General features: G+C 40.0%; 1 protein-coding gene across 7 annotated transcripts in view; it reads left to right on the top strand.

Moving 5' to 3' along the window:
- LOC140209942 (high mobility group protein HMG-I/HMG-Y-like) overlaps positions 1 to 12,535 on the top strand; it is a 75,308-nt gene that overhangs the window by 17,151 nt on the left and 45,622 nt on the right. For all 7 annotated transcript variants that reach the window (XR_011889108.1, XM_072278625.1, XM_072278622.1 and 4 more), the window contains exon 4: positions 10,522 to 10,575. Coding sequence is in view for 6 of the 7 variants with exons in the window: in XM_072278625.1 (XP_072134726.1) it covers positions 10,522 to 10,575 (54 nt within the window). In the remaining variant the exon portion in view is untranslated. The remainder of the gene's footprint in view (positions 1 to 10,521; positions 10,576 to 12,535) is intronic.

The following is a 12,535-nucleotide window of genomic DNA, read 5'->3' as shown; positions in this document are numbered from 1 at the left end:
TTTATAATAATTCTGCTGAGGAATCTATAGCATTGGGTGTGATTTCTATTTGATTTGAGCACGCACGTTTTTCTGCTAATGATGTCCCATTGGCAGATAAGGATTGTTTTTTTTCCCCCTGGTGATTTCAGCTGTCTTGAGAGTAGCTTTTATAATTCCATTTAAAACTCAGTTGATAACTTTAATAGAAAAAAATCAAATGTATCACTATATTTTATTCTGGAAAATGCTATATAAGAAGCCATTCTTATTTAGAGAAATTTGTGATTCGGAAGAGTTGCTTCAATTACATGAATTCGTTGCATATTTGAACTTCTGATGTTATTTATACATTTAAAAAAGTTAAATGATATGCTCTGTGTAAGAATGTATTGTCAAAGACATTTATGTACACTTAGGAATTGGATAGGTTAGTGCTTTCCTTTAATGCTCAAATCACACAGACGTTTTTAATCTAAGTAAATATTTTCAGCTGAAATTGGACCTGCTACTTGTGCATACATTAACAAGTCTGATCTTGTGTCAGACTTGGTCCTAATGTTCCCAGTTTTTTCCCAACATCTGAGGTCCCTTGTCTCCCTTACACCTAGTGTTATTGCTATTTGTACAATGCTTTTATGCCCTTGCAGGTTTAAACAGGTACTTTTGAATGCAAGCTACAACTTTCATTGAACAGTCAAAGTGCAATTAGCATTAAATCTTGAATGCTAAGGAACTCTCTGATAGTGCCTTTCTCAAGGAGCCTATTGTTCCCAATCCAGGCAAAGTGACCCTCTCCACTCTCCGTTCAAAGTTTTCATACACTCAGTGGCCACTTTATTAGTTATCTCTTGTACCTAACAAAGTGGCCACAGAAATATGTTCAAGGGCTTCTGCTTCTGTAGCCCATCCACTCTAAGGTTCGACATGTGCATTCAGAGATGCTCTTCTGCACACCACCGTTGTAACACTCGGTTGTTTGAGTTACAGTCAGCTTGAACCAGTCCGGCCATCCTCCTCTAACCTCTCTCATTAACAAGGCATTTTCACCCACAGAACTGCTGCTCACTGGATTATTTTTGGTTCTTTGCACCATTCTCTGTAAAGACTGTTAATGCATGAAAATCCCAGGAGATCAGCAGTTTCTGAGATACTCAGACCACTCTGACTGGCATCATCAATCATTCCACGGTCAAAGTCACTTAAATCACCTTTCTTCCCCATTCTGATGTTTGGTCTTAACAACTACTAAACCTTTTGACCATGTCTGCATGGTTTTATGCACTGAGTTGATACCACGTGATTGCCTGATTAGACATTTACATTAACGTGTAATGTACAGGTGTACCTAATAAAGTGACCACAGAGTGTAGTTCATCAGTAATGAGGCCAAAGAGCCCACACAGCATGCAATAATTGCTCACATCCTGTTTTACAGCACCATCTGCACTGCACATAACATATCCTGAATGAATCCCTGACTAGTTACTGAAATGGCTTGTTTAGTTATTGTCAGCAGTATGTACCTTACACTCATGAATCTAGTGAGGGCGTGAAATTTATTCCTTTGTTCCTCATGCGAGTGGGATTTTGGAACAGACAGCTGAAGCCTCTATCTCCACCATGATAACAGTTGAGACTGCTGCCATGGAGAGTATTCACCTCTCTCAGATCAGCAGATAGCAACACGTCTGTAGCTGCGCTAATTTGGGTGAATCCTGTCGGGGCCATTTACTTTTGAGTATAAACCCACCATAGTTTGAAAAGTCTTTTCGGCTAATCTCATGATACTCTAAGGGAAAACCAATTAGCTATTGTGCTTTATGCAGTACCTAAAACATGTGGACCAATTTTGAGATCATAGTTTGTTTTGAGAAAACACATTTGTAAACAGTAAATGCACTATTTCTGCTGGAACCATTTTTTAAAATAATATTTGGTTTGTTTTTGTTTTGTTAAAGAGAGGGCCAACTGATGCATACCTTTGGAATTTCATGGCTGTTTGCCTGACACCTCCAGTTTGATATCTGGCAAAGCTTAACATTCCAAATCTCTGACCAGCAAGAGTGATTAACTTCTTTGTTCGTTCCTACTTTAAGCCAGTTGGTAAAACTGCTCTTCCTGATCCACCATCTCTTACTTTGTTTGCTTGTGCATGAACCACAAGCCACAGTGGAATCTGTGACCTTAGTGACTAATGTCAGGCTGAGAAAAGAGTTGAATTTAAATTTATCTTATTCCAAGCATTTGAAAGATCCTGAAAAGTAAAGTTGTCAGTTGCAAACTCCATGCTGAGGAAGACTGTTCTTTTCGTTTTGAATAATATCCTTTCTATTATATTTGCTCAGCTTTAAAATTTATTGTGTTGAAGAGATGAGGCATTTTTTAAATTCCACTTTATAATCTCTGATTCCTCAGGAAAAATTATTTCGCTTCACGGAAAATAAAATTGCTGTATATTTAAAATTAATTTTTAGGATCTGAGTATCACTAGTAAATCCAGAATTTTTGCCCATCCCTAATTGCCATGAGACAGTTATGGTGAATGACTGCCTTGAAATGCTTCAGTCCTTCTGATCAGAATCAGAATGCAGTTTAATATCACTGGCATATGTCGTGAAATTTGTTGTCTTTGCAGCAGTCAAAGTGAACGATAATCCAAAGAGCTTTTACAGGTATATTAAGAGCAAAAGGATTGTAAGGGATAAAATTGGTCCTCTTGAAGATCAGAGTGGTCAGCTATGTGCGGAACCAAAGGAAATGGGGGAGATCTTAAATAGGTTTTTTTTGTCTGTGTTTACGAAGGAAACTGGCATGAAGTCTATGGAATTAAGGGAAACAAGTAGTGAGATCATGGAAACTGTACAGATTGAAAAGGAAGAGGTCCTCGCTGTCTTGAGGAAAATTAAAGTGGATAAATCCCCTCGGACCTTGAAGGAGACTAGTGTTGAAATTGCAGGGGCCCTGTCTGAAATATTTAAAATGTCGCTGTCTACAGGTGAGGTGCCGGAGGATTGGAGAGTGGCTCATGTTGTTCCGTTGTTTAAAAAAGGATCGAAAAGTAACCCGGGAAATTATAGGCCAGTAAGTTTAACGTCGGTAGTAGGTAAGTTATTGGAGGGAGTACTAAGAGAGAGAATCTACAAGCATTTGGATAGGCTGGGACTTATTAGGGAGAGTCAACATGGCTTTGTGCGTGGTAGGTCATGTTTGACCAATCTATTGGAGTTTTTCGAGGAGGTTACCAGGAAAGTGGATGAAGGGAAGGCAGTGAATATTGTCTACATGGACTTCAGTAAGGCCTTTGACAAGGTCCCGCATGGGAGGTTAGTTAGGAAAATTCAGTCGCTAGGTATACATGGAGAGGTGGTAAATTGGATTAGATATTGGCTCGATGGAAGAAGCCAGAGAGTGGTGGTAGAGAATTGCTTCTCTGAGTGGAGGCCTGTGACTAGTGGTGTGCCACAGGAATCAGTGCTGGGTCCGTTGTTATTTGTCATCTATATCAATGATCTGGATGATAATGTAAATTGGATCAGCAAGTTTGCTGATGATACAAAGATTGGAGGTGTAGTAGACAGTGAGGTTTTCAGAGCCTGCAGAGGGACTTGGACCAGCTGGAAAAATGGGCTGAAAAATGGCAGATGGAGTTTAATACTGACAAGTGTGAGGTATTGCACGTTGGAAGGACAAACCAACATAGAACATACAGGGTTAATGGTAAGGCACTGAGGAGTGCAGTGGAACAGCGGGATCTGGGAATACAGATACAAAATTCCCTAAAAGTGGCATCACAGATAGATAGGGTCGTAAAGAGAGCTTTTGGTACATTGGCCTTTAGTAATCAAAGTATTGAGTATAAGAGCTGGAATGTTATGATGAGGTTGTATAAGGCATTGGTGAGACCGAATCTGGAGTATTGTGTTCAGTTTTGGTCACCAAATTACAGGAAGGATATAAATAAGGTTGAAAGAGTGCAGAGAAGGTTTACAAGGATGTTGCCGGGACTTGAGAAACTCAGTTACAGAGAAAGGTTGAATAGGTTAGGACTTTATTCCCTGGAGCGTAGAAGAATGAGGGGAGATTTGATAGAGGTATATAAAATTATGATGGGTATAGATAGAGTGAATGCAAGCAGGCTTTTTCCACTGAGGCAAGGGGAGAAAAAAACCAGAGGACATGGGTTAAGAGTGAGGGGGGAAAAGTTTAAAGGGAACATTGGGGGGGCTTCTTCACACAGAGAGTGGTGGGAGTATGGAATGAGCTGACAGACGAGGTGGTAAATGCGGGTTCTTTTTTAACATTTAAGAATAAATTGGACAGATACGTGGATGGGAGGTGTATGGAGGGATATGGTCCATGTGTAGGTCAGTGGGACTAGGCAGAAAATGGTTCGGCACAGCCAAGAAGGGCCAAAAGGCCTGTTTCTGTGCTGTAGTTTCTATGGTTTCTATGGTACAATGCAATACATATAATACAAAACAACCTGTGAATTACAATAAATTGTGTGTATGTGTATATAAAAAAATTAAAGTAGTGCAAAAATAGAAATTTAAAAAAGTAGTGACGTAATGTTCATGAGTTCACTATCCATTTAGAAATCTGATGGCAGAGGGGAAGAAACTGTTCCTGAATCAATTAGTATCTGACTTTAGGCTTCCGTACCTTCTTCCTGATGGTAGCAATGAGAACAAGACAAGATCCCGGTGATGGGGGTCCTTAATGATGGATGCCACCTTTTTGAGGCATTGTTCCTTAAAGATGTCCTAGATACTATGGAGGCTAGTGTCCATGATGGAGCTGACTAATTTTACAACTCTCCGCAGCTTGTGTTGGGTTCAGGTTAGATCCTCAGAGATACTGACACACAAGAACTTTGAATTGCTCATTCTTTCCACTTCTGATACCTGTGTGAGACTGGTGTGTGTTCCATTGTCTTACCCTTTCTGAAGTCCACACTCAGTTCTTTGGTCTTATTGACATTGAGTGCAAGGTTGATTCTGTGACACCACTCCACTAGTTGACATAGCTCACTCCTGTACGCCTTCTTGTCACCATCTGGGATTCTACCAACAATGCTTGTATCATCAGCACATTTATAGATGGTATTTGAGCTGTGCCTAGCCACACAGTCATGTGTATATACAGAGTAGAGTAGTGGGCTAAGCACACACCCCTGAGGTGCACCAGTGTTGATAGTCAGCGAGGAGGAGGAGATGTTATCACCAACCTGGCACTCAACATCAGTAAAACGAAAGAGCTGATTGTGGACTTCAGGAAGGGTAAGTCGAAGGAACACATACCAATCCTTAATAGAGCAATCAGAGTTGACAGAGTGAACAGTTTCAAGTTCCTGGGTATCAAGTTCTCTGAGGATCTAACCTGGTCCCAACATATCGATGCAGTTATAAAGAAGGTAAGACAGTGGCTATACTTAATTATACTTTATACTTAATTGTCACCAAACAATTGGTACTAGAACGTACAATCATCACAGCAATATTTGAATCTGCGCTTCACAGTCCCTGAATTACAAATATTAAATATTAAAAATATTAAAAATAGTTAAAATTAGTAAATATTAAAAATTTAAATTATAAATCATAAATAGAAAAATGGGAAGTAAGGTAGTGCAAAAAGACCGAGAGGCTGGTCCAGATATTTGGAGGGTACGGCCCAGATCCGGGTCAGGATCCGTTCAGCAGTCTTATCACAGTTGGAAAGAAGCTGTTCCCAAATCTGGCCGTATGAGTCTTCAAGCTCCTGAACCTTCTCCCGGAGGGAAGAGGGATGAAAAGTGTGTTGGCTGGGTGGGTCGTGTCCTTGATTATCCTGGCAGCACTGCTCCGACAGCGTGCAGCATAAAGTGAGTGCATGGACGGAAGATTGGTTTGTGTGATGTGCTGCGCCGTGTTCATGATCTTCTGCAGCTTCTTTTGGTCTTGGACAGGAGAACTTCCATACCAGAATGCTTTCTGTAGTGCATCTATAAAAATTAATGAGGGTTTTAGGGGACAAGCCAAATTTCTTTAGTTTTCTCAGGAAGCAAAGGCACTGGTGGGCCTTCTTGGCAGTGAACTCTGCTTGGTTGGACCAAATCAGGTTATTTGTGATATTGGCCCCGAGGAACTTAAAGCTTTTGACCTGTTCCACTTGCGCACCACCGATGTAAATTGGGTCGTGCGGTCCGCTACTCCTTCTGAAGTCAGCAACCAATTCCTTCGTCTTGCTGACATTGAAGGATAGGTTATTGTCTTCGCACCATGCCACCAGGTTCTTAATTTCCTCTCTGTAGTCAAACTCATCATTACCTGAGATACGGCCTACAATTGTTGTGTCATCAGCAAACTTATGTATTGAGTTTGATGGAAACTTGGCTACACAATCATGGGTGTACAGTGAGTACAGCAGGGGGCTGAGTACACAGCCTTGTGGGGCACCGGTGCTCAGAGTGACTGTGGAGGAGAGCTTGTCCCCTATTTTTACAGCCTGGATCCTGGCTGTGAGGAAGTTGAAGATCCAGCTGCAGATCTGAGTGCTAAGGCCCAGGTTCCGGAGCTTAGGAATCAGTTTATTTGGAATGATGGTATTAAAGGCAGAGCTGTAGTCATTGAAAAGGAGCCTTACGTATGCGTCTTTATTCTCCAGGTGTTCTAAGGAGGATTGTAGGGCCGGAGAGATGGCATCTGCCGTTGACTGGTAGGCTGTGGTTGATGTGTGCCATAACCAATCTCTCGAAGCACTTCATAGCAATTGATGTCAGAGCCACAGGTTGATTAAGAGTTTGAAGAGATTTGGGATGTCAACAAATGCATTCAAAAACTTCTATAGATGTACTGTGGAGAGCATTCTGACAGGCTGCATCACTGTCTGGTATTGGGGGGGGGGGGCTACTGCACAGGACCAAAAGAAGCTGCAAAGGGTCGTAAATGTAGGTGGCTCCATCTTGAGTACTAGCCTACAAAGTACCCAGGACATCTTCAAGGAGCAGTGTCTCAGAAAGGCAGCGTCCATTATTAAGGACCTCCAGCACCCAGGGCATGCCCTTTTCTCACTGTTACCATCAGGTAGGAGGTACAGAAGCCTGAAGGCACACACTCAGTGACTCAGGAACAGCTTCTTCCCCTCTGCCATCCGATTCCTAAATGGACATTGAATCTTTGGACATTACCTCACTTTTTTATTTTATATTTTTTTCTGTTTTTTGCACAATTTTTTAATCTATTCAATATACATATATTGTAATTGATTTATTATTATTTTTAGTTTTTTTCTTCTATATTATGTATTGCATTGAACTGCTGCTGAGTTAACAAATTTCATGACCCATGCCAGTGATAATAAACCTGATTCTGATTCTTTAACTCACCATATACAAGTACATGATGATGAATGAAAGGGACAGTTTACACTGATCTTAATCCAATACTCATCCCATTTTAATTTCGCCCCACATTTCTATCAATTCCCTACAGATTCTACCACTCACTACCCACTGGTGGAGAATCTCACCTGGTCCCTCAACACCAGCTCCATAGCAAAGAAAGCCCAGCAGCGTCTCTACTTTCTGCGAAGGCTGAGAAAAGTCCATCTCCCACCCCCTATCCTCACCACATTCTACAGAGGTTATATTGAGAACATCTTGAGCAGCTGTATCACTGCCTAGTTCGGAAATTGCACCATCTCCGATTGCAAGACCCTGCAGCGGATAGTGAGGTCAGCTAAGAAGATCATCGGAGTCTCTCTTCCCGCCATCACAGACATTTACACCCCACGCTGCATCCACAAAGCAAACAGCATTATGAAGGACCCCACGCACCCCTCATATAAACTCTTCTTCCTCCTGCCATCTGGCAAAAGGCACCAAAGTATTCGGGTTGTCGCGACCAGACTATGTAACAGTTTCTTCTCCCAAGCCACCAGACTCCTCAATACCCAGAGCCTGGACTGACACCAACCTACTGCCCTCTACTGTGCCTATTGTCTTGTTTATTATTTATTGTAATGCCTGCACTGTTTTGTGGATTTTATGCAGTCCTGGGTAGGTCTGTAATCTAGTGTAGTTTTGTGTTGTTTTTTACATAGTTCAGTATAGATTTTATATTGTTCATGTAGCACCATGGTCCTGAAAAATGTTGTCTCGTTTTTACTGTGTACTCTACCAGCAGTTATGGTTGAAATGACAATAAAAAGTAACTTGACTTGACTAAGGGCAATTTACAGTTGTAAGTTAACCTACCAACCTGCATGTTTTTTGGAATATGAGGGAAAACTGAAGTACCCCCAGTAAACCCACATGGTCACAGGGTGTACATATATACAGAACACAGAGTACATCTAATGGGAAGAGGTTCACTGACCGTAAAACATCTAATGCTCTCTTACTCCCAGTGAGCATTTGGCAGATTTATTCAAATAAGATTATACGCCTGGGTTTACCATTGCTTCAGAGTACAGTACTTTCAAAATTGAGATCTGATGAAGGGCCCGGCCTGAAACGTCAGCTGCGTATTCCCCTCCATAGATGTTGTCTGACTTGCTGAATTGTTTGTGTTAACTGCTGTCACTTTGGGTTGAGATATTGGAAGCCAGATTCCACAGGTAGAGTTTAGAAAATATACCTCACATCAGTTTCGTTTTGTGTCCCAAGTAAGCATGAAGCACCAAGCTTGCCTATTATGCGTCTTCCACTCCCACATTATGAAGATCACCCTAGCAGAGTCTATACTGTTGGATTAGGGTCCAAGTTGTCATTTTTCTTGTAGCTTAACTTTATGCTTGCTTATGTGTTTGTATGATTACCTGTTTGTAAATGTTCAGTGGATTTTTAGTCATTTGTAGTATAGCTGGTTCTGTGGCTTTCATACCATCTTTGCAGCCTATGTTACCAAATAAATTGAACTGTTTCATAGACAGCTATTATCAAATAATTTCTTATCTAGTTTGAGCTGATTTTCAGTATAAAGTGACCGTGATATTTTGTTCAATACACATGAAAGTTGCTGGTGAACGCAGCAGGCTAGGCAGCATCTTTAGGAAGAGGTACAGTCGACGTTTTGGGCCAAGACCCTTCGTCAGGACTAACTGAAAGAACAGCTAGTAAGAGATTTGAAAGTGAGAGGGGGAAGGGAAGATCCGAAATGATAGGAGAATATAGGGTTATGATAGGGATCCCTCCCCCTCCTGTCTTCTCCTATCATTTTGGATCTCCCCCTCCCCCTTCCACTTTCAAATCTCTTAATAGCTCCTCTTTCAGTTAGTCCTGATGAAGGGTTTCGGCCCGAAATGTCGACTGTACCTCTTCCTATAGACGCTGCCTGGCGTTCACCAGCAACTTTTATGTGTGTTGCTTGAAATTCCAGCACCTGCAGACTTCCTCGTGTTTATGATATTTTGTTGTTTTTTTTTTGTCTTTTTTGGTTCTTACAGTTGGGTGAATTGGTTACCATAATTGTTTTTATGAATATCTCATAAAATTGGTGTGACCACAAGATCTGCGCATCGTCCTGGACTTCCAAAGAACCCACTGGACAGTATTATCTCCAGATCAACCAATATGTAGTCCTTGTAGTGGAGTGTGGGAAAGGCAATCATTCCACTGATTTTTCTTCAAATTCTTTCTGCAGTATTTTCTTAGGCAGTGATGGACACATGATGGACCCAGGGCATTTGAATTCTTGCTAACATGACTTCTATGGAAGATACAGCTGTAACTCTTAGGACTTTGTGGTATTTGTCTGACCTCTGAATTCTCATTATGTTTTATTGGTAGTAAAACAAGATTTTTCGATTTGATGATGATAAAATGGAATAAGCCATCAATGAGTATGCAATGCAAGCATATTTCTATAAACCTGACACCTTATGGACAGTGTGTAACATAATATAGGGGCAGAATATTGCTACTGCTGTCTCGTATGTGAAAGGCTTTCTTATACTGAAAGGTCCTTGCTTTGCCATCTCAAATGTGTTATTGCTTTGAAGTGTTTCTAAAAATCTTTGCAATTCAGTGGCATTGAAAACTATTTGAAATTAACTAATTTTCTCAACCATTACAAATTGAACTAAATAAATTATCTATAAAGTCTTGCCTGCTGAAATGGTTTTAGATATAAATAATGAAAGATTCATTTTGTTCTTCCCTTTCCAATTTTTCTTTCAGATGTAAACTCTCCATTTAGATAAATGGATTGTGGAGACACTTTTATCCTGGTGCAGAATCTGGGAGCAGTGTAAATGCTGGGGAATTTCGGCAAGTCTATGCTCTCTTGCTGCAGTGTCTTGCAATGGAGAGAAGTGACAGATTTGTCAGCAAGAATACGTCAGTGTGCCTTAACTTGCAAGTACCTGTTTGACGTGGAGCTGCTGCCGTTTACCAGCAGGTTCTGGGTTTTGGTAGAGTTTTCCACTGTCCGCAAGGCTGCTAATCACTTAGTCTTATTGTGACTCCCAGGTTTTCTCAAGAGTGAATATAGAATGCACTTTAAAAAGATGATTAATTTATTGGTGTATACTTGATCTTTGCATTTAATTCTTTTCCAGAAATCTGGTGGTGCTGAAGAAGGAACAAAGCCCAGAGGTAGACCTAAAAAACTGGTAGGCAAACATTTCTGTTACTGCATCTAAAACTGGTTAGACCATGTCTGTATATTAGAATTTGTGAGTTAGGGGAATTGGCAACAGTTTCCACTTGAACAAATGTACAGTCACATCAAATATTTCACAACATTTTACATTATTGGTTTTTCACTAGCATGATGCTGCAGTGGTGTTATTGCAGCTTGGGGGATTCTGGAGTTCAAAGTTCAATTCCAGTGCTGGTCTGTAAGGAGTTTGCATGGGTATTCCCCAGAGACACCAGCTTCCTCCACAGTCCTCAGGCGTACCGGTTAGTAGGTTAATTGGTCATTGTAAATTGACCCATGATTAGCTTACGGCTAATCAAGTTTGATGGGGACGGCTGGGACCGTGTGGCTTAAAGGACCAGAAGGACCCCCCCCTGCACTGTATCCCAAAATAAATAATAAATTTGTATGACAGTGAGACTCTCAAATTTTACTTGGCAAACAGTGAATGTGGTTAACTCAAATTTAGTGATTTTTTTTCTTTAATGTCTTGTATAATATTATTTTGGTGAGATAATTTTCTGATGTGCTACTGAAAAACTAATTGGCCTGTCTTGCAATTCATTGGACTTTCTGAGATCTATATTTACATTTGGGGAATGGAACAAGCCATCAAGTTGTGTTAAAACATTTATTTATACTCCTAAGTTGCCTATGTATTATAAAGAAATTCCTATTCTACAAGTATTCTGACACTAGAAATAGCATTAGTATTAAAAGTACTGAAGTTCTCTAATATTACAGGATGTTTTTATATTGTAGTATCGATTGTAAAGTCTTAACAAATTTACAATGCCTTATTCTCACATATTTTATTTTATGTCACTTTTCTTAAATGACCTCTTGTCTTGATTTTTTTCCCAATTTGTTTAGGAAAATGTTTAACTTTCCCTTCTTCCTTCCCATTTTAAAAAATCTAGCTTCTTTTAATCATTTTAAAAATATGTAAACTGCCATTAAGATGTTACAGGGCCAAATTACAAAATTAAATGAATGGCTTTTAGTAAGTCTAAAACTATGTGTGAAGCTGAAATGATTACACGGTGTGAACAAATTGTTATCTGTTATCCCAGTGTTTTATCAAATTTCCCTCCTTTTGTGCAGTGTTGATTGTTTAATTGAAATAAAAAGGAACCTTTAGCACGAGTTTTTGTTTTCCGAAGTTTTAAAATGTCCTTTGTAGTGGAGGTTGAGGGTTGGGACCGCCTTGTGTCTATGTGCTCATCCAGCAACAGTTACTGGATAATGACTAAGAGTAGTAATTCATCCTGTCCCTGAAACTCTAAAGCCAGTTGTTTTAAAACTGCCGCAGTCTGGCTGGAAATGGGCTTATTTGGCTTAGTATGTAAATTAAAAACTTTAATAGTTTTATTGCTTATTAGGGGAATTTGCTGAGCCACTGCGCAAATCCCTGTGACAAACTTATTTTTGTACCTAGGATAGGATTGCCGGACAAGCATATTTGTGATAGATTTTCCGGTTGTCTTCATGAGGAAATTTATCTGCAATACTAGACGGATAAAATTTGCTTTTGTTGCCTCTATATAGACTTTCTTTCCCTACTAACATTGTGTTTTTGTGACTATAGTTTTCATCAATACGCAGCCTTTGAAGAGTTTAAATATATTAAGATAAAGGTTTGCATTTTAAAAATGTCCAGATAGCAATCCCTTGGAAACAGAAACATGATGTTGATCAAATAATTTGTTATTTTAGGTTATTGGGTCAGGGGTGATTATGTTGGGCAGGACTCTGGGATAACTCCAATAGATGTCTTGCATCCAAGTGAGAACAGATGATATAATACTGGTTTCACATCTCACCTGAAAAGTCGTATCTCCAAAAGTTAAATTCTTGATTTGGTGCTTGGATTTCTATTGTGGGATTTGAACCTTACCATCTGACAGTGTGCTGAGATACTGATTACAACA

The sequence above is a fragment of the Mobula birostris genome, chromosome 14 (assembly GCF_030028105.1).
Source record: "Mobula birostris isolate sMobBir1 chromosome 14, sMobBir1.hap1, whole genome shotgun sequence".
NCBI lineage: Eukaryota > Metazoa > Chordata > Chondrichthyes > Myliobatiformes > Myliobatidae > Mobula > Mobula birostris.
The sequence above is the reverse complement of the archived record's forward strand: the minus strand, read 5'-3'. Positions and strand labels throughout refer to the sequence as shown.